The following is a 23,073-nucleotide window of genomic DNA, read 5'->3' as shown; positions in this document are numbered from 1 at the left end:
GGTGTAGCATGGAGCCCTGGCATGCAGCGTTACGCCCTGTTGGTGCCAATTCAAAGTACAGAACATTGCCCTGCTGGGCTAACTATCTAGAAGTATACCTTAATAGTCGAGGCGCATATAACATAATGGCACGTTGTCCAATATACAGTTCTGGTCAGATTACTGTGTTCCCTTTCATTTCCTTTCTGCTTCTTTACAGTTTTTTTCGATTGCTAAACCACAGTGGGCACAACTGGAGCGACATGTGCAAAACTCTAACAACAGTGTGCAGAGCAGCGGTTCATTCGGACCAAACCGTAGCTCGTTTTTCATTGCTTAAACACAATTTTCAAAACTCTACACAGCTATCTCATGGCTTAACCACAGCCTGCACAACAGTGTGGATTTCCAGCACTTTTTTCAAATGCTAACACACTGCTGCCACAGCTGTAAACCACACATTCAAAACAGAATGAATGCCAAGTGCATTTCAAACACTGCGGATTGCAATTTCAACTGAAACACTACAGTAAGATGTCTTGTTTTAGACTTGTTAGTGAATGTTAGGAAAGCTAAAAATGGACCAATGAAGACAGGTTGTTGGAGGGAGAAGAGTGGCAGTGATAGTGTGGATGTGTGGAGGAAGACCTAGAAGAAATAGAGCTGTAATGTCTGATGAAATACAGAATCATGGTCTCTCACTGAGAGAGGCAGGGTTGAGAGTGCAACCCAATCTGCAAAAATCTAAAGTTGCATCTGTAATACGGAGTTTCCAGCAAACAAGCAGCTTAGAGTTGCATCCTTACAGTAAATGACAACATTACAGGAATTGATTTCTGTAATATAGAATATTTACACAGATAAATAGCTACTACATTTGGACATGTTTTCAATAAAACATACAAAATGTGTATCTATTGAAGCAAAATTCTGATTTTAATTTCTATTTGTTTTCCTAAAAAAACTGGTATGTTATAAAATAAACAATTTCACGTGAAACAATTTCACCCTTTCATCAAAGAAAATATTACGTATTGTGTGTGAAATAACTCAAATTATTCAAACTGTAAAGATTAAAAGTTTGTAATTTGTGTATTGGGGTTTGATGATAGTGTTTGAACTCTGAGCATGTTCTGAGTGACGGTGTGTGTTATCTCGATGAGGCTGGTTCATAGTGTTTGCTGCACTGAACCTGTTTTGCAGGCGAAGTGAACTGTTCAGCTCCAGTGAATGTTGGTAGTGCAGACTGTAGTTAGAGTTTTGCACATTGAACTACAGTTGTGCCCACTGTGGGCTAGCAATCGAAAAAAAACTGTAATTTAAATTTCCTGGAGGTAAAAGTCTAATTCATTTACGCAAAGTTAATGTTACACAATTCATAGCTGGAGAACTTCTACGGTTTCCGTTGGCATGAGTACAAAAATGCATTGGAAAAGTATTTGGTTCTTTCCTTGATGAAAATTGAAAGGCATAAAAATAAATCTAAGAATTTTGTCATGATTGCCTTAGATAGGTACAGATCCAAGATCTCCTGATGAATCTTTATGGAAGTGCACTTTAACATCTTTTTCAAAAACTGTTGTTTTAAAAAATATTAATAATATATGCTATATAGTTGATATGCAGTGTTCATCACAGTAAAGCCAATAACCTGAATAACTCACTTTGTGAGCTGCTTTTAACATATGTATGGAGTGATTTGAGCTCTGGTTATATGAAACAGACAGCAGAAAAGGTTCTGTGAACAACAGAATTTTATTTCAATTAATGGATAATCCATATTCCAAACAAAAGTAGAGGGGATAAAAACAAACTCGTAGAACTCTTCTGTGAATTCATTCGTCAGCAGACAGCTTTCTAAGGTCCCAGATGGCTTTTCCAATACCAAGACTTGATGTTGATACCACAGTGCCATGTTGGAAATGTGAGACAGGTTGTCAAAACAAACTTGCTTCCACCAAGAGGAAGAAAAAAAACAACAACAATTTAAAGTAGTCCTAAACTAAGTCACAGTCATAAGTCCAACTGGGATAATATTGTAACATAGACTGAGGTTTTCAGAGGTTAGTGATAATTTTCCCTACGGTATCGGTACGATAAGCTCAAATGACATGAGTCGAAGGGGTTTTTCCCTACAGGACAACATCACCAGGAAGTGGAAGAGAACTTGCATGAGGTGTAAAAAATGAAAGTGCTGAAGATGTAGTGGTAGAAAAGTCTGGTCTCACAAGTTTTTTCTGGACAACGTCGATGGACGCAGTAAAAATCTGTGTATTTTGCATCATTTCTCTATGACTTCATGTGCACATTCATCAGTTGAACATCATGTGAGTTAATTTCCTCTCCTGAAAGGACATAATACCTGTTATAACAGGTAACGAGAGATTATGGCACAGTCATAAAATGCTCAGTGACAAAATCTTTGTTCTAAGGCAAGTACAGCTAGTTTTGTAAAACGCCCGCCCCCCTCCCACACACCCACCCACCCCAGTCTAAAAAGGTCCAATTGACAATGGTGACAAAAAAAAAAGAATAAGGAAGATAAGTTGAGTCACTCCGGTGATAACAATGTAAGGACTTTGAATGGGCCTTGCCTTTTGAATAAGTAGAAAGGTAGATCAATCAAATGGCATAAGGGCAGCAAGAATCCGCTAGTGCTGGGATTTTACAGGAGTGAAGAAGTGTAGGTTGTGTGGCTGGTTTACTATGCAAGTGCCTATAGATTTTATTTAGTCATTTTTCTTTTTACAAATTCCTTCTCTCCCACTGAGACCCAAACACAAGTATATAGTCAAATTAAAGACAAACATAACCGTAAATTTTCATCACCAACACAACCACACAAATATCCAAACAATATGCATTTTTCAGCTTTGGCACAGGCTGCTGATAAGTGTAAATGTTGCTGGGTTTGTCGTTTTCGCTCTTGTACTGATATTGGCATGTCTGTCTGTCTGTGTCTGTCTGTCTGTCTGTCTGTCTACCCACCCTTTGAACCTGAGCTTTTCCCATTGAACCCTAGTATGCTATAGATGCCTATGAATCAACAATATACTGTACATATGGACACAATCATCAGCTTTCTCTCCATATAAACAGTGCTAATACAAACACACACATTTAAAACATGTCTCCTCTGCAAAAGTCCAAGACATTTTGGCATTTGTCTTCTCTTTTTTAATGGCTTCTGGCTTTCTTTTCAAAAACGGGTAAATATACAGCGGGCCTTGTGCTCTTGGTTGGAGAGTCCCATTGGCAAAGCCCTTGCCATACTGCTGGTACACACAGTTTCTGTAATTGTAGTCATAGCACCAACTGCAAAGCAAATGTTTTGTCTTTTGCTGCCCTTTGTTTTCATGTGGGGGGGTTGAGACTGACATCGGAAGTGAGTCCAACAGACCTGCTGGTGAACTGTGCAACAACCCGTTCTACCAACGTGTCCATCTCGCGCCACATCTCACATGTAGACAGCACCATCTACATGAGGGGACTGTCAGGGGCCTCAGAGTGTCTGAAAGGGCCACAGTGAATGAATGACTGGCTGGCTTGTGTAACTGGGACGGAAGCGGACGATATTGGCAGTCTAGGTGTTATTTTTCAGCGGAATGGTGCAGTGGGGGGGGGGGGGGGAGCACTTCCTTGTAGGAAAGCTGAGAAAGTTGAATGCAGAGAAGAAAGGTATGGAAAGATGGATGGATGGATGGATGAGTAGTCAGGTGGATCAGATTGGACATTCGGCCCCTGGGATATATTTCTCTGGCAGCTTCTCCCCCCTCCCCCCTCCCCCCTCCCTCCCCTTTTGTCCGATTGTCCAGCTCAGGGTCCGTTCTCGTTGTAGTGGAGGGAGATGGGCCTCTCGCGCTGCACCGCGGGCATGTAGGGCCAGTTGTAGCTGGAGCCCGACAGCAGCATGTCGCGCAGCAGCGTCTCGATGGGCGTCTTGCCGACCAGGCGCACGAAGAACAGCTGCTCGATGACCGGGGAGGAGACGATGCGCAGGGAGGGCAGGCGCAGCAGCAGGCGGCCGAAGCGGTTGGGCTGGCTGGGGTACTGGTTCCTCACGTACTCCTCCAGGGCACATTGGGACTTCTCCTGGATGCTCTCCACGTGGGCAACGTCTGACAGACCCATAGCATCTAGGGGAAGAAAGAATAAAATAAAATACTGTAGATTTATGGGCTATATTTGGATAAGGTAGAAAGGATCCTACAAGATAGTAAACAGAATCCACGATATATGAGCAAAAAAGTGTCTCTTCATGACATTGATGATTATGCAAACGGATGGGGATGAGACTTTGCTCCGCTAGCTACTCACACATAGCTAAAGACTCATTTGAGGTTTAATATGATGGGTGGGGTTAGCTGCTCCCTGCAAATCCCATCTGATTGGATAAATGAATGTACATCATTCTTAACTTTTTAAAGGAAGGCAAAGAAGAGGGGTTTTGTAGGTGATCGGTCAGAGGAAGCCTGAGACAGACACCAATGCAGGTTTACCGAGCACATAGAAGTTAAATTAAAATTATATGCAGAATGGGTTGTTCTCCTCTATGATACACTACATGTGAAAACAATTACTAATTGTCAACTGTCAATTGCCTGTTTGTAGATTAATAGTGTTTAGACTTTTACTTTAACTCTTTGCAGTGAAAGTTGGCTCAATGTCAAGTCTTGACTTGATATTGTACATGTAATTTAAATATAATGTATGTAGACAGACATGAGAGAGATGACACAATGTAATGAAGAGCTGACAGTTTTTTTCAAGCCACAGAAATCTTATTTAATCTCGAGGAAATTGAGGTTGTCACTGCATAGATACAGATCTGCTACACCCCTGTGGACTGTGTTGACAGTACAGCGTTCCCTTTTCCCCACAGCTGGGGGTCATGTTCTGCCTCCCTCCTCCTCACACCTCCCCTCCTGCCGGCCCCCAAAGCCTTGGCTGGGGTCTGGCCCGATCCAGAGAGTGTGTAACACCGCGCGCGAGACTTTTCGCACCCTCTGTGTCGCGCAGGGGAGAGCACGGGGGGATTTTGCAAAAGGAGGTCAGAGAGAAGTGTGAACTCAAAACAAAGGCACATATTTTACTGTACTATGCCACATACTGTACATTCAGTGGGAGTGCTCTCTGACTCTGCCCCCTGGATGAACTCTCATTTAGAAGGCAGGTTTTTTCGATGAGTGCAATTTTTCTTTTCTCAAGCATGTGCTTTTAGTCTAAAAAGCGCGGGGCGGCCCATGTGTTTTAACCCGTCACCTTGCCCCGTAGGTCCCCTTTGTCACGTCACACTCTCTTCTGTCCCTTGCATGCACCCTGGCCTCGCTCGCCCTCCGTTCCACAGGACGAAAAAAAAAAATGATTCAACATCATACTTTAATTGAGTGTGTCAACCCCTCCCTACCCCCAGCAGCCACTATTCCCATCCTTCTGAGTGAATAATTGTTCCCTCTTTGGCTGTATTTCCCCCCACACTCAGTCAGGGGGCAGATGGGACTGCCTTTTTGGCGGGCCTCCATTTTGGGTCCTGCGTGACAATGCAGTCACTGCCTGTTTGGGATTAGCGAAGCTGTCTATGCGACTGAAAAACACTTCGCGTGCCGAAGCGACAGCTCAGTGGGCGCCCTTCCACGCCAAGCGCGGCGTGTTCCTTTGTCCTATCCTTGGGCACAGACACTGGGTCAGTGGGTGTGAGGGATCAGGGTGGCAGCACTGAGATGCCCCTTCTCTGATGTGGCTTGATGGGACTGGGCTTCACAGGGGAGGGGACTCAGAGGGAGGTGAGCCACCATTGGTGTTTTGTCTGAGCTTGTTAGCTCATCCTACCAGGTCTCCACGAGTCAGGTTTATTACTGGGTGTCTATCTAGTGTGTTTGTGTGTACATGTCCCTCTCAATTATAGTCAAGTTTTCTGCGTAAATATCAGCACATTTGACTAAATGTTTCGTCCCCTTTTTGTGTGTAAACATACAGGGTTTAGTCACATGGGATGCCCAGGGCTACAGGGGTTATGTAGGTCACCACCGGGGCGCTGGCAAATCTTCCTTCTCACTGGAACTCACCATACATAATTTAACTCCCGTGGAGGGGGGGGGGGGGGGGGGGGCTGGGGTCCCGGGCCCTGGGCTGCAGCTTGGGGTAGGGGTTGGGGTAGCGTTTGGGGAGGAGGGGTGCATGACTGATTTCAATAATAGATGGGATCATGATGAAGGAAATGGCTGATGAACGCAAGGAAGAGAGGAAGAGAAGGAACAAGGAGTGGATCCACAGCCAACCACGTGCATTGAGGAGAGAGGATAAACTGTATACAGTAGGCAAAACGCAGAGTTGATCTGACAAGCCTTGCCAGGGAGATACGAGGGAAAATACGAATAAAAAAAAAATTAATAAAAAAAAAATGGGACCAGAGACGTCTCAGTCGTGGCTTCTTCACCATCCGTTTGCCCCCTGGGTCATAAAGCATGATCTCTCCAGTGAAGGATCCCAGAAGTGACAGTATTTTGGCTGGCACTGGAGCCCGGTGACTGTTGGGATAATCCTCAACACGGGTTTTTATATAAGCAGCATCAAAACAATGCCTCTCTCAAGGGCTCCCCCAAGATGTTAAACCATTATATTTTGATTTCATCTTGGCTGCAGCTCAGTGGGAGAGAACACACTGCAACATAGATAGGGTGTTAGCCTCAAGTGCCCCTGTGTTCGTAAAGAGCTTTGGATGTAATCGGCCATAAATAAAGAAAATATGTGCCGCCTGGTTTAAGGGTATTTTCTTTGTCTTACAGTCCTACTGAGTATAGAATAAAGAAGCTGAGAGAGTGGTTTAATTTTAGCATGATCATGGCTGCTGGCTTCCTTTCTGCTCAGACGTAGTGGATCTGTTTCTAATAAAAACAATATTTTTGGGGCGTAATTTAAATAAAGTAATTTACTTGTCAACCTTTCCCTCAAAACACTAAGCAATGCACTACATGGGCTGTAATCAAAATACAGCTTAGCCAAGAGATAAAGATAAGGGTAAAAGCTTTAAGTGTAAGTTTACGGTTAACTGCAGCAAGAAAAAAGAAAGGGGGAAAAAAAAGTGATTTAAGTGAGGCAGCTACTTTGGTCAATAGCCTTTTTTCCAGTGTGAGAGAGCGATCAAATTACAGTGAAATTCATCGAGGGCAGGGACCATGACTGACTAGTGGGAGGACTGTAAGCAGCAGCATTTACATATGGAGCCGATGAGACCCATATCTGCTGCAGCGCTGGAGGTCACGTCGCGGTCAGGCTCGGTGGAGGTGAAAAGGTTTTGGGTTAAGTACAGATAGAGTTGGCTTCTTGTGTCTGTGTGAGCTCAAACTAAATTACAACACAGCACACAGGAAGACATGTCTATTGCTTTTATGACCATCTGAGTAATACCAGACATAAAGGAGTGCTCGCAACGACCTTTCGCTGACTTATTTAGTAAACAATAAAGCTGCTAATCAGCTATAGCTTTTTCGTTATGGATCCGTAACATGGCTGCCTTCATCTATAAGGTTAATGGCTTTTTGCATTGATGAAGTTTATGACATTATTGCATCAAAACCTTAATTAAGAGGCATTTTGAGTAAGAGAGATGGTTTCCACCTCATCTCACAGTGAATCCTCTACATTTGACTTTTTATCAGATATGTACACAGGCATAGAATGAAAAGAAGTTTACCAGTTTTTCACATGCTGTTTGTAACGCATTTTACTTGATATTCATGCAAGTCATGAAATTATTGCAGACTATGAACCCTCCTACTGGCTATTTCTCTATCTCAGGTTAAGTCGTTTGTACGTGCTTTGACACCCTGCAATTAAGTGTCCCCGTTAAACCAATTTACAGAATGATCCCGTGCCAGCAGACATCGTGAGCCTGATAAATCCTCCCTCTCTGTTTGTGCAACAGTTCAGTTACTCATGCAAGAGAGAGGAGACGTTTAGTTTGTTTTTGTTGACACTGGAATCTGTTATTCATATACACATTCATCCACCCCCGGGAGCCTGTTTGTGTGGGTGGAAATAATCAAATAATAGAACTACTTTCCAATTGAAAATGTGTGTTCGTTAGACATTCTTTCCACGGCTGAACTCATATACATTTTTTTTTATTATTATAATTTTTTTCATAATGGTTTTACTAAGAACTTTTACAAATCCTACATCCTCAACCGTCTGGCAGGGACTTGAATCTTTGATTATTCTCTCTGTATGTTGCATGAAATTATCTCCATTTTTCCCAGTGTCAACGTTTTTGCCATATTCTCAGAGAGCTTATAGGCTGGGTCAAGGACCACTTCCCATGAGGGATTTCAAGGCATTGTAGTTCTATAAAGTTGCATTGTGTTATTTTGGTTGTGAAAAAAAACCTAACCTAAACCTTACTTAAATTGTGATTTTTTTCCCACTGTTTATTTCATTCGGTCAAACTCACCAGAAGTGAAGAGCACGATGGACTTGAGGCAGGAGTATTCAGCCGTGTCGACCTGCAGGGCCTTGAGCTTCTCCACCTGCTCCTGGAAGACTCTGATGTGGTCCATGAAGGCCACCACGCGCTCTGCCGACATGGGAGAGGCGTGCAGGCCGGCCGCCGCCAACAGAGGGGCCACGTGGAGCGGCATGGAGCACTGGGCTGCGTTCAGAACAAAGAGCTCACTCCACGACATACGCAACAGAGCCACCTAGAAACACAGAGAGGATAGAGTTATTATTGGAGGAAGGAATTTATTTCACTAACCTGCTCGTCTCTTAGCAGGAGTGTTTGTACAACACGACAATATGTTTTTTAATCATAAATAAGATACAAAACCTTAAGTCCAACCAAATGACACGGCAGTCAAATAAACGTAAATTTAAAATGTATCTAATTGGAGTGATTTTTACAAATGTTAGATTAGGTTGCAAATTGTTAAAGGTTTGCGCACCACTTCAAGTGCCTTCTAGCTGCAGTACAACAGGCTCTAGACCCCATGAGTTTAACTGTAATTCAATGGTACACATATACAGTGCATTCATTCTAAACGCAAAGAGGCATGAGATGCTTTGAACATCCAATAATCCAAGCCACCTGTGGAGATGCGTGCACCAATTCATCCCAACAAGTGATATATGCATTCACTGAAGGAAGAATGGAGCGAAAACACAAACCAGGCACAAAGCACAAAGCTCACAGAGGACGACAAACAGTCAAAAACTGATTGAAAGTATGAATCAATGTGATGAAATATTTCTTGTCAGTTTTAAAGGGTACAAAGATTACAAGACAAGCTGTGTTATGATAGGAAACAGGGTCACCATGAGTTCAATGTCAATGAGTATTAGTTGTCTCTCTATGCAGAGTGCAAATCATCTGTGCCAACTGCAGATCATCCAAAAAAACGAAAAAAAACAAAAAACAAAAAATGATTTAATATTTTGAGGCCAATAAAGGTTTAAAATAATCCTGATTTTCATGTATGAGGAACAGCTGAAGCCATACAGCGAGGATAATGTTATAAACATGGCCAGTGCATGGCCAGTGCATGCAACCTAAGAAGATCCACCTTTGTGGCAGTATTTTAGAATAATGACTAATACCTGTAAGTTATACGTTCTCTTCTTTTAAGCGTTAACATTATTTTGTCGACCATGGATAAGATAGATTTAGTAAGTAGGATTAAAATCAGTTCATTTGCTAAATACTTGTTGATGTCAACTTGTCAAGTGTAAACACATTGTGTTGGTAACATATTCTAAATAATCAAAAGGTTTACAGAAAGCCTGGAACAAATGGTACAGTACTAACGCACTCACAGAGAGAGAGAGAGAGAGAGAGAGAGAGAGAGAGAGAGAGAGAGAGAGAGAGAGACAAATCTATTTCAACATGTTGACATGTTGCTAATGATATATTAATGATATGGTGCAGCTATAGCATGACATATTTGCGATGACTGTGTCTGCCCAAGGTGCAGTAGGTCGGTGAATATTTATAGGTCAGACGATCACTCTGTGCCAAGGCATTGCAGCTGGTATAAATCTACACATGCAAGATTAAATGTCACGAGTGAATAATAACGGATCGGATTTCTTCTTTCAATGCCACTACAGTAAGTCATGATTTAAAAAATAAAATAAAAGTGGAGATTTTCATTTTCATTTATTTTATTTACTTCTGTTTACTTCTTTACTTACTTCTGTTTATCATTGATTTTCTTTAATATATGTGATTGTATATACAGTATATATATTTCCCGATTAATTTTCATACAAATATATGTGATAGTCATGTATGTCTTAGTATATGTTCATGAATGGATGGTTATCTATATAAATGCATATATTATTTAAGTGTTTTGATTTATACATACATTTATTTGTTTGTACACACATTTCTTTTTTTACTATACTCAAATTAGAAAAAATAAGAAGTTTGAGTTGATATCTTATGTTTGAGTATGATATATACTCTATACATTGGCAGGTTGAGGCTAAGGGGTTAGGAATAGTCAGTGACCAACTCACTTGATCCATGAGTTGCAGATCAGGGAAGAAAGGGATGTTCTTGGCCCACTCCACAGCACTGAAGAGCAGCCTGGCCGCCAGCTCACAGATGTTCTCGATGCCCATCAGGTTATTTCCCTGCATGCACTGGGCCCCGTAGCGAGATGTTGGGTATGGCTCGGCGCGTAGCAACAGGGAGATGAAGCCGGATAGGTAGGGCTGGCCATTGTACGGGTCTGTGCCGTTGGTCAGGTACTGTCCCGGGCTGGTCTGGGAGTTCGATGTACGTCCTCTTTGTACAGCTGATGAAAAAACAAGACATAGGAAGATGAGAATTGAGCTGCAAGAATCTGAACATAAAGCTATAGTGCGTAACTTTTTTTCTCATGAATGAATTTCGGTTACATTGAAGCCATCGGCAAACGGGTTGATGCGAAGTTGATTAAGCCTATCCGCTCCACAAAACTCTCTCTGTATTTCTCAGTATGGCAGCGTTTAGAAACTGGATAAGTCCCCAGACACTGATGCAGGAGTTCAGAAAAATCCCAAGAAGCGCCCAAGAAATGTTTCAGTTTATGATTATACTTCTAAGAAAAATAACAGCACATACAGCATCACCGAAGGCTTATCACATGTATAGCTTTAACAGCAATTTTTTTTGAGTCTTTTTCTCCCTCTTTACGTATGCCTTAATCTCAGACTTCTCACGGATGGCAAATATGTGTGTGTTTTAATACTTTTACGTTTTAAAGAGGCCTAGCATGTTATACAACGAATCCTGGTCTACGTCCAAACGGCCTACATGTTGAAGCCTGCAGGAGTAACAGAAGGGACAGAAAAGAAAGAGTGAAATTGGGCATGTCAAATGTGTCGGGCGGGGGGTTTGCAAAATGGGGTCAAAGGGGGCGAAAAGTGTGGAGACTGTAACATTTCTCCGACTCTTAAATATGTCAGCGCTGGCTCCTCTTTTCAATGGAGCTGGTGGAAAGTGGCCAGGCCAAGGCCATCCCGCACTAGCTGTTGTGCATCAATGAGTAATGAAAAGCAGCACCTGGCAAAAAAAGATATAACACTTCTTCAAACCTACATATGTTGTGTGCTGGGCGTATGCAGGCACACACACACACACACCACACTTTAATACATACAGTAACATCTCTCCCCTCTCCCCTCCCTCTGCTGGCAAATGGTTCAGCCTGCAGGCGAAAAGGGCACGCAGAGGCCAAGCTCTCGTACACACACACACACACACACACACACACACACACACACACACACACGCCCAACCCCCTCCTGTGGAGCAGTGATGATGCGGTGAGTGCTCAAAGGCCCATTTGGAAAACACCTGTTCAGTCATCCCCACTGTCTGACTAATAACTCCATCTACTGTTACACACAGTGAGAGAGAGAGAGAGAGAGAGAGAGAGAGAGAGAGAGAGAGAGAGAGAGAGAGAGAGAGAGAAAGGCAGGGGCTATGGAAATGCAAAAGGAGGGGCCACGTGCAAGGGAAAAAAATGAGGTAAAAGGGTGAAATGAGCGAGATAAGGCTTTGAGTGAGAGGTGATAAGTTGAGTGGAGTGGGATTGAGGAGCGGGAGAAAGGAGCAGAGTTCAACATGTTTGAATGTAGCCTGAGATGAGGCTTCAGATATAGTCTAGAGAGAGCAGCCGTTTACATAAAGAGACAGGTGGAGGCGGGAGGTGGGGAGAGAGGGGCAAAATATAAAAAAAGGAGAAGGAGGGGGGGTCTGGAAAATGCTTTTCATCTATGCATCACCTGTTACCGCACACGGAGCAGCTGTGTCAATTGTGAAGGCACTGTGGCACGTCTGAAAAACGAGAGGTCAAATCACTCAGGAGGGTTATAAAAATGCCTTTAATTCTAGCCTGTCCTGAGTCAGAAAAAAAAAGTAGAAGAATAATACCTCCACACGAAAGGTGATGACCTCAAACTACTAGCTTCACCTGTGAACTTGTGTCAACTCGTGTTCCTGGAAAAAAGAATGTGGTCTCCTTTGGCAAACAGCACGGTCTCTCTCTCTCTCTCTCGGGGCTAAAGCTGTGAAGAGGTGTTGCCTGTCACAAAGACATTGCACAATGGAGCATTCCTCTTCACTCGCACTCTGGCAAACTCTCGTCTTGCTTGGCTAAAAAGGACGGCTGTCAGATTAGCCACACGTGTGTCAGCCTCGGCAGGATTTCACAAACAAAACAAAAGAAAACACTTTTTTTGAGAAGAAACATTACCTAGTCATACATGTTTTTATGTCATTCTCAAGAGCTTTGAGTGTGAAAATAAACTGCTAAATCACTGTTGCTGTCAGACATGGGAGTTATTGTAATGCGGGTGTGAAAGACTCAACAAGTCCTCCAAAATAAACTAAAAAGAACATACAGTGGAGGCCATATTTACTCTGATGCCTCAACTAGCATGGAGAACATAATTTGTCTGAGCTTTCAAAAACCGTTACAAATAAAGCTACTGTTAGGTTTGCTTAGCTTAGCGCACAGGAACACCTTGACCAAGGTTAAAATAAGTACTTAGCTAAGGTTAGGGGTCCTTTTTAAGTCGTGGTTACATTAATAAACACATGGTCAAGGTTACTGAATGATGGCCGTAATGGTTAAAATAAACTATTGTCGACTGACAGTAGAAAACGGGAAACGAACCCTTGAAATCCTGTGTTTTTTTGGAAGCAGTCCCTGACCTCCTTTCCTAAGTCCTCCCTACGCCGACTGCAGTTAGAGCGTCCACTCATTTCCTCCTTTGTTCCCTACGGATAACAGCCAGAATTTCGACGGCTACGTGTGCAAATGTGTCGTCTTGCTAAAAGGACTGTTGCTTTAGTTGTTTTCCCTGGGACGACAGTCTCGAAAGGCTCTTCTCTGAATTTCATAATCTAAAAATGTCACACTGCCCTTGCAAAAAAAAAAATCTGTTCTACAGAGGTGAACAACATGGGTTCCAATTATTTTAGCTTTCTCACTAAGGCATCAAACGAGTTGTACAACTAATTTCCCCTGACTTTCATGCAGAGGAATTTGTCAAATTCATTGGAAGTCAATGACGTTCCATGACCTGCCTGGGACCCCCGCTGCTTTTCATGTCTCTCCGATATGTGAATTCACCGCTATTAATTTGCTCTCATATTGATTGGTGGTTAATCCTGCAGATGGTGGCGAATCTACTTGATCCACTTGACTTTTCAAAAGCCCCATTGTGGGGGTCACTCGTGGCTGAGAGGCAGCAGAGCACTTGAGCACTTCTGACGGAGACACATCGGTCTCTGTTTTCACTCGCCTACAGCCGTCCAAGGAGACGGGAGAGAGAGGGATGAGTAAAGCAAGGTCCAGAAGAGAAGAGAGAGAGACAAGCGTAGAGACAGAGAGATTTAATATCTCGACATAGATGAGGGCACTGAGAGAGCGAGAGAGACAGAAATGACATTAGAGTGAACCAGATGCCTGAGGATAAGAGGGAAAAGAGGAAACAAGGGTCAGACACACAGCGATGTAGAATAAAGGGGGGGATGGGAGTTTAGAGTCAAATTTGGGTGTCTACCATAAGCTTTCTACTGTTTATTTTAACCCCTTTGATGCACAAGCAATGCACACCCATTCATTGATGTCACAAGGGGAGAAGCCACTTAAAACGGACCGTTTCAGAGAGAGGCTAAAACAAGTACATTCTACAATGGCACTGTGAGAAATATAAAGGGTTTTTTGGACACTACACAATTACAACAGCTTCTAGTAGAAACCCAAATTACAATTTTCAACCTGAAAGTTAGCATAATATTTTACCTTTAATTATTTCAACAACATGCATACTTTTTTGTATCTATTTTTGTAGCTGAACTTGATGTAGTAATTTTAAAATAAAGAATGTTTTTCTCATAAAGTTGTATGATCAAATATTTTTTTCTTCTAAAAGCCTAAACAACCCAGCAGCCAGTGTGGGCATAGGGCATATACTGAGCACTCAAGAAAGAGGGAAAGGAGGAAAGTGCATACAAAAAAAAAAGAAGGTAGCATGGGACATTTCAGCAGCGACTTTTCAAAATGCCACTTCAGCAAATGGCAGCTGACAGAGTGCACAGTTCACTGTCTGGCTGCCCTGGATTAGCCTCTGGGTCAGACTGTTAGTGGAATTACAGCAGCTAAATACAATTAAGGCCTATCAACATTTGGACTAAAAGGTCACGCTGCCGGGGCAACACAGAAGCATTATAGATTTGGCTCAGTCTAACAGTTGCGTATAATAAGTAGCTTTTCCCCCGTTTCTAAAGCGCAACCATTGGCGAGCGCAGAGCCGACATGGTGAACTTTTGCCCGTGTCTCCACGTTACATCTTGCCACAGCTCAACTGAGTGTGTGTGAGTGTGTGTGTCTTTAGGGCAATCTGAATTTTCTAATTTCACCCTACAGTATTTCACTTACAGCTGTTCTTGTATTAATTGACCTACTTGCTTTATTCTAGCTACTCTGTGATTTTAGTAACTTAATTTTTAATGCCATGTTGTTAAAGTTCATAACATATACAGTGTCATGATCTTTTTTCGATTATTCTTTTCTTCTCACTCGACTATTGTAAATGAGGTCCCTGCCTCAATAAATCAGCATGTTACAATCAAGTTTATGAAATTAAATGAAATTAAATATCAAAACACATGATAGCAAAGCTTTAAAAATACATATTGTATGCGCTGAAAAACATGTGAAAGGTAAAAGAGAAACATGTTCAATGGTTCAGTGTATATACGCCTCTATATGTGTGTGTGTGTGTGTGTGTGTGTGTGTGTGTGTGTGTGTGTGTGTGTGTGTGTGTGTGGTTATGTAAATGGCCATGGGTGTGTTCCAGCTCAGAGGGCAGTGTGTGATGTGACACCGAGGTCCCTGTGGCTCTTCTGGTTTTATTTTGGCCCTGAACTTTGACCTGCAGGTCAGTGCTCTGCAGCAGGGCAAAGCTCCCAGAGAGAGAGACAGATAGGAGAAGAGAGGAGCTAATGTGTAAACCGGGAGAGAGAGAGCGTTAGAGATAGAGAGAGAGAGAGAGAGAGAGAGAGAGAGAGAGAGAGAGAGAGAGAGAGAGAGAGAGAGAGAGAGAGAGAGAGATTGAAAGACTTTTTGAAGTGAGTTTACTGAACAGAAAAAGTAAGGTTACGTATTTATCATTTGAATGCCTGGTAACAACCTTGGTGCTAAACTTATTCTACTGGTATGTTTGTATTCTTAACATATAGTTTTGTATATATATATATATATTTATCCACAGTATTTGCCTCATTGTCTGCTATATTGTGCAAGAGCAGGCTTTAACGCAAAACCAAGTTCTTCTGTTTCTGTCGTGCTGCCAGAAGAAACAAAAGAGACATCACGATTCTCATATTAAACATCAACTCAACACTATTTGTGTTTAGCACTTCCACCAAATCCGCCAAACAATGGATATTTCCATCCAGTTGCTTGTCCAAATAAGTAATTGTTTTCGGCATATGGACTTTTTAAGGAACTAAAACATATCAGCTATTAAAACAAAGTTGTTTCAGCTGCCCCCCAGTGGTCAGAAAATCAACTATTGATGCTTTAAAGATAGCGTTGTAATGCGCTCAAAAAACTTGGTAGCATAAAAAATAAGCTAATGCTACTCTTTTTTTATTTAAAGCAAAAAACATTAAAAAAAATAACATTTTCAACAACAAAAAAATTCCAATTGCGACACAATGTTCAAAAACATAAAAAAAAAAATTATCATAAAGAAATGTTGCTCGTAATAACTACTTTACTACTCTCTTCCTTCACATGCACTGAGAAATGATTGAGTGGATACACCGTCTAAAAAGGGACTGATTGTCCTCGGTCGTGTGCCGAACATGAAACAGCAGAGGTATGCGGCCAATGCGAGAGATGCAACAGAACAAGGTTGCAGGAGAAAAAAAAACTAAAAACTAAGGCAGTGGCGTATACAGGGAGGGAAAACACAATGACACAGACAGAGAGAGACAGAGACATGGAGGTGAAGAAGAGGTTCGCGTGAGAAAGTCTGGTGGCTTTGCTGTGTGGAAGCAGTTTCCTCAGTCTCTCTCTCTCTCTCTCTCTCTGTGTGATGAAGCCGTTCCTACATTAATTAGTAAAGCATATTCCCTGTGTACTCGGTGGCTCTGATTCACACTATTCATATGTACAATTACATCTCCTGCCTGTCCCCAAAATGTACCCGACAGTGGGAGCACAGCAGGACTGGGCTTGTGTCATTTATATATCAAGCTGTGCATACATGTGTTCTTGAGCTGCCTGGATTTATTCGCCCAGGAAATAGGGAAAGATGACTTTATAAGCCTACTGTAGCCTATTACTGTGCTGTGGAGCTACCTTTTCCTTTACCAAATAGATTTTACAGTGTGTTGGGTAATGCACTTCAATGGCCAGTTCACCCCAAACATGTATTCCCACTTATCCCTAGTGGTGTCTTGCCATGCATATCATTCTAGTTTACACTTTTGGAGCTGGTGACATAACTGCCACTGAGACTTCTGCCGCCGCACAATACAGTGGAAGTAAATGGGTCCCCAAAGGGAGCTACCAACCAACCTAGAGGAGAGGCATTGGGCTATGGAGTACAACGTTTTAGCTTAACATCAAGCTATTTCAGATGCTTTCCCACCCGAAAAATAATAATAATAAAAAGATTATGTGGTAAAAGGAATCAATTATTTATTTTATGTCAACGGAAATTCAACAGAAAATCAACTCTTAGCTTGTCTTAGTAAGTCTCAGTGGTGGACCTCAAAACCTCAGCAAACTAAACCAAAAACGACTTTTATCTGCATGGCTTGAAACTTCACATGGTTAAAGGTGGGGAAAGTGTGGTTTCTGTAACAGGGAATTGGGGTGAAATGACTCTTTAATAACAGAAATGTTAGTCAAAGAGGAACTTCTATCATATTAGAAGAGAAAGACACAACTGGCCAATATCTCACATGTGTTAAAATGTGTCAGTATAATACTGTTCAAATGAGGAAAAATTAGGATTAGTTTGTTGCAGCTGTTATGGGTTGCATTGTGGCTTCATTGTTCTACTGTCATTTTCGGCTCCTACACTTCCACTTTGAGAGCCATAGACCGGACCATCAGCTAAATGCCCAAAATATAAATGTGCACAGATTCCACACAAGAGAATGAATGTGTTGCAGACTAAATGAGAAGCCTTGTTCAGGGGTTAGAATGTTCCCTGACAGTGACTGACAAAATTCCATCCCTCGCTCTGTGTTCTTTGACCCGAGTGACAAGCAAAAACAGGTTGAGCTACTTAAGTCGCAAGCAAAACAGTTGGGAGTCAGTCAGTCAGTCAGTATGTTAGCCATTGACTGAATGCACCTGCGAAGGTCACATTACGTTTACCTTTGTCGCATTAGTGGGACTGTGGGATGTGCAGTAAAAAAGTATAACCTCTACAAGCAAGAGGTCATTACGTGTTTTATAGCGAAATCAAGCCTGCTAACCTTGATGTGTCCGAAAGCATTAAAAAAAAAGCGACCGCATTCATCTACCCACCCACGTGCCTTTTTATGTAATATTAAAGTTAGCCTTGGAGATAACATCCTGTGCGCTGCTATGTGTCACCTTAATGGAGGCAGGGCAGTACTGAACCATATATATGTCAATGGGAGCCACTTTCCTCTGAGGCCTCTGATAATGACTTAGACTAAGAGTGTGGTGACAGGGGTTAACTATTTGAATGTGTCAATAGCTGAATGACTGAGGATAAGTGAAGGTTTTTTCCGAGCCAAAGGGGGTCAGACCGCAGTGTTTTCGGTGTTAAATTGTCCGCTGTTACAAGCCTACTGTGGGGTATGGATTAGTCAATACACGCTTGTCTGTTAGACTTTAGTGCACCGGTGGGGTATTTACTCACTGGCTAGGGCCCCGACTGCTTCACACATTTGGACTTTGACTTGAGTCTGTCTGTTGTTAATGTTTTAGTTTTGGTTGACCTATATACTTTCCCTGCTTATGGTATTTTATCATATAGAGCAGTATGGGTAGGAGGAGGCAGCCTTCACACAAGGCGTTTGGAATGTGGGTATACAGATTCCAGTGCTATGAATGTATATCGATATACCCACTACACTTGACCAACTCTGCTGTCTTGATGTATTTGTTGTGCTTATACCTGCCCTTCATACACAAATAATCATTGTGTACACATGCTTTCATCAGCAAACTATACCACACATGTGTTTCTCCATACACAGTAAAGTCAGTAGTAAGTCCTAGTGGGCTGCTTCAAAATTAAAACATTCACTGCAGTTCGAAGGAGCTGTCAGGCCGATTCTCTTTGCCGTGCCTCTTCTTATTCAACCCTGACAAAGAAACACGTGGAGCTTGTGTAGTAGCTGCATGCAGAGACAGAGACAGTGACACTAACACTGCCAAGGTTTTAGGGACTTGACTCCCGCTGAGGCCAACACAGAAATGTTTGCTGTTGCGCTGCTGAAATGTGTCCCGGATAAAAGCCTCCAACAAATGATGTTATGCTCCACACAGCAGTGTGCAGAAAGAGGTCAAACGTCCCCTTCGGATACAAAACAATAAAAAAAAGCACACACTCGCTTTAAAGTTCATGAGTTCAAAATGTGACGCAGTGTGTTCATTAAACTTTTAGCATGCTGTCTTCTCAGCCAAATATGAATTTGGTCTAACCCGAAATGTCATGCAGCAGTGTTAGAGAAATGAAATGTTGCTGTATTTTTTATTTTTTGCTGAAACAAAAACTGTCTGCTGCTAATTTTCTGTATGAGGGAATGGTGAAGATTGCACACTTGAGTAAATCACCAGCGGCACTCTGTTATCCAAAAACAACATCTTTACTTAGCCTGACAGGCATGTACTTCATTTGTGAGCAAACCCAGTCAACGCTTACAAGTAATTACAACTTGTTTCACCCACATGCACTTTCCCATAGTTCTTTCTTTGTGAAGATGTGACTTTATGACCAAATGCTTTGATGAAGTTTTATAAAGTCAGTAAAATAATTATTCCCAGTTATTAATAGCATGCCAACCTGTAAGCTCTACAGATTGCATTTTCACTTGTGAACACATCCCCTGTTACCTTTGAATATAGTTAGGAATGGAAATACCCAATGCATATTTCACCTGGATCATAAGTGAGAATAAACATTGCATCCCCTTGACAACCCTACCTGAACCGATTGAATAATGCAAAGAAAACATGACTTATGTATGACCTCCAGCCGGGGGAGGACAGTGGATTTGTGCTTTAACAGTCCTGGCCCTTTTTTAGTTTGACACCCTGCACCTTTGCATTGTGGGATGCTGCTGTGTTTAATTTACTGTGGATGTCGCCATGAAATAATCATGCCAAGAGTTGTTTCAAACATTCATGAATATTTATGTTTCAGTTTTTTTTATCATTAAATTTAAATTCATAACTGAAAAACAAACAAAAAATCTGGCATTTACGTAATGTGGAGTATAAATGTCAATATTTTTAATTAAGTAGGCTATGTTAGCTTTTTTAATTGTCAACTTTTCACAATTGTTATGAAAGTTGCTGTGAGTAACTATTGCTTGGCAGACAGTGCACGTGTCCAATCACAAAATTATCAGATGTCAGTCATCAAAATGGATTTGAAGACGTCATCAATCCTCAAAAATTAGCCAGCGAAGGTTAAATAGATATTTCATTTTGCATGCAAAATTACTTTCAATTTATAAGACAAATAAGTTGATACAGCGTATACATCCCTCCACTGATACCTTTTGACTGTTTGTTTGTGTTTTGTTTTTTTAATGTTCAGTTTCATCATCTTTTCGTCTCATTTGCAGACTGACTGAATGGATTGTTTTTCGCAGTAGTCTAAACAAGCTGCAGCGCGTTAGGATTCACTCAGTTGCAAAGGAGCATGACTGTTGGCTTGCGGGTATTTTACATGATGGTAACACTGTGTGTTAAGTGTACACACACACACACACACACACAGTTACACACACACACACACACACACACACACACACACACACACACACACACACACACACACACACACACACACACACACACACACACAGTCACAGAGCAGAGTAGAGCATCAGCAGTAACCCTTAGAGGGATCATCTCATCTCAGACTCTAAGGAGCTCGGGTATTTCCACCGTCTGTGAATTTTACACTTTCTCTCGAGTAGAGAACAAAGAGCGTGGTCGTTATGGAAACACTCCAACATCATTCTTACCGAAGTGTCCTTGAGCAACAATAGTCACTGGGATGCTGCTGTTGCCCCTATTATGTCCTGTGAGACGACGAAGTGTGACAACTCCATTACAGCCTTACTAGAGGATCTGGGCTCATAAGTGGATGAGACGCACCTTGTTGCCCTCACAATACAATTAAAGGCTTGTTGCCGATGGCTCGACCTCTGCGAAGGTGTTTTAGGCTAAAGTCTGTTAAGATTTCCTTTCTTTGCCGAAAGGGAAATAAAATGTATTTTCGCTGCCTGACAATCTAATGAACTGTCGCTTATTTGGAGGGTCTTTATATGAGTCATTAGTCCCATCCAAAGTGCATAAAAAAAACGCAAAAATGAACACTTCCCTTGCGCTGCCCTCGCACATGTCTAGATATAAATTTCGGCTCCATTTGGTTCACATTTCAGAATATGCACCATTGCATCTCTAATGGGACGTTGCTGCTGAGCGATAATTAAAAAGGGCAGCGCTCTTCCCCGCCAACACGTTTCCACTGCTCCGCTTTGCCACTAACTGACCCGTTGTTAATCCAACACAATACAACAAATGTAGCGGCATCCTCTTATAGCGGCTCTGGGTGTCGGTGAGCAAACAGCATAATTAAAAGGGGGACAAAGGAGGGATTTTCGCAGAACAGAGCGCATCAGGGTGAATGGATTCCATTTGGTAAATGAATGTGAAATACGCATTGTGCTGCCGCAGGTGGTAACTGATTATTTACCCATAACAACAGAGGCTATGGGATTAAGTGTACAGCACATAACTAACGGATCAACAGGCGTCACACAAGCCTTACGCGTATTTTACGCACACAATATCTCATTGGAACTCTTGTATTTTGACTCGTGAGATGACTTATTACTAAACTTCTAGGGTGTCACGTTTAGTCTGGAATTACTTTCTTAGAGGAAAAGTTGGGAGAAATATGTCAATGTGATGAAAAATGTGTTTTGAAAAGCCAAATCTGTTTGTGTAAATAATTGTTGTTGTTTCTTGCAACATAAACGATGATCTGCCCTTTCATACTTTGTAAGATTGTGTTTCTAGAAAAGCAATACAATAAGTGAAAGAGCACTGGAAACAAGAGCAGTGGCCAATGTGAAGAGTAAGGTATAAGAATAAGAGTAACACATTGTACGGCTGAATGACCTCTTAAGATTGATATTTTACACTGATAGACATTACGCACAACTTTACGCACACAAATACGCTGTGCTTTCGTGCCACAACATCACACTAACATCCATCCATCCCACTCACACGGAGCCCACCTTGTGTCTTACCTTCTCTCCTCATGCCGACCTTGAGGCACTTCTTCAGGCGGCAGTACTGACACTGGTTCCGGTGGTGCTGGTCGATGGGACAGTCTCGGTTCCCCCGGCAGGTGTACGAAAGGTTCCGCCTCACCGAGCGCTTGAAGAAGCTTTTGCATCCCTCGCAGGTGAACTGGCCGTAATGCTTCCCGCTGGACTTGTCCCCGCACACCATGCAGTCCACGTTGGGGATCTTGTCCCCGGAAAGTACATCGTTCCCCGGGGTGGAACCGTTGGGGGTTCCCGGTGCCCCGCCGGGATCCTGGCTGCAAATCTGCAGCTGAGACCCGGGATCTGCAGAAATGTTCTCTGACCACTGGTTTACTACCATTGCCATGCTATCCCCGAAACACTTTGGTCTTTGTTTGAATCACAGAAGGAGAGTCAGACTGATAGAGATCCGTCCTGACGTCTTGGGGGGAAAAAAACCAGAGGGAGGGCGAAAAGGCGCTTCCCACTTCCTCCACAAGTCAATAAGCGTGTCTGATTCTTATTTACTAAATCGTTTTTCTTCTTTCTAAATTATTGAGTTATTTCTGTAAACATCTATCAGAGTTTACAGCAGCAACGGCGAGGTACCAACATGATCGATGCATACACGCGATGCCTACAACTCCCGGTGTTCCTCGCTGCGCAGCGATCCATAAACACGTTGTTCTTCAGAGTGAAACCTCGTGGAAAAGTCAGTCCAATAAGTCTGTTAAAAAAAATAACAGCTTATCTTGCTTCTTGCTTTCCTCTAGAATTTGAAAGGAGGGGGGGGGGGGGGGGGAAATGTCACGGAATAGAATAAGACAACAAATGTTTCGCCTTTCGCTTCAGTCTGTCCAATACTGCATTTGGATTCAGTCAAGATCAATTCTGCCTCGGCTTGAATGACACGTTTGGTTTCAAAACTGACCACAATACATGTTATTCGGTAGCGGATTTATTAAGTCCCAGCAGCACGCTCTTGGAATGAGTAGAAAAGCGCAGTCCCGCGGAGAAGGCAAATCCTTGTTCCTCTTGCGACGAGGTTA

General features: G+C 42.3%; 1 protein-coding gene across 3 annotated transcripts; it reads right to left on the bottom strand.

Annotated features, from left to right (window-relative positions):
- Positions 1–3,795: 3,795 nt before the first annotated feature.
- Positions 3,796–22,391, bottom strand: nr2f5 (nuclear receptor subfamily 2, group F, member 5; the record flags this gene model as incomplete). Of its 3 annotated transcripts, none has more annotated exons than XM_080040208.1 (4): positions 3,796–4,115; positions 8,429–8,675; positions 10,495–10,835; positions 21,998–22,391. In XM_080040208.1, 4 exons carry the CDS (start codon positions 22,389–22,391, stop codon positions 3,796–3,798), a joined length of 1,302 nt encoding a protein of 433 aa, XP_079896334.1. The 3 variants fall into 3 exon arrangements, with proteins under 3 accessions (XP_079896334.1, XP_079896336.1, XP_079896335.1); XM_080040210.1 differs by having other exon boundaries at positions 10,495–10,775; positions 22,013–22,391; XM_080040209.1 differs by having other exon boundaries at positions 10,495–10,775; positions 22,025–22,391.
- Positions 22,392–23,073: the final 682 nt, after the last annotated feature.

The sequence above is a fragment of the Ammodytes marinus genome (assembly GCF_949987685.1).
Source record: "Ammodytes marinus genome assembly, chromosome: 13".
Taxonomy (NCBI): Eukaryota; Metazoa; Chordata; class Actinopteri; order Uranoscopiformes; family Ammodytidae; genus Ammodytes; species Ammodytes marinus.
The sequence above is the reverse complement of the archived record's forward strand: the minus strand, read 5'-3'. Positions and strand labels throughout refer to the sequence as shown.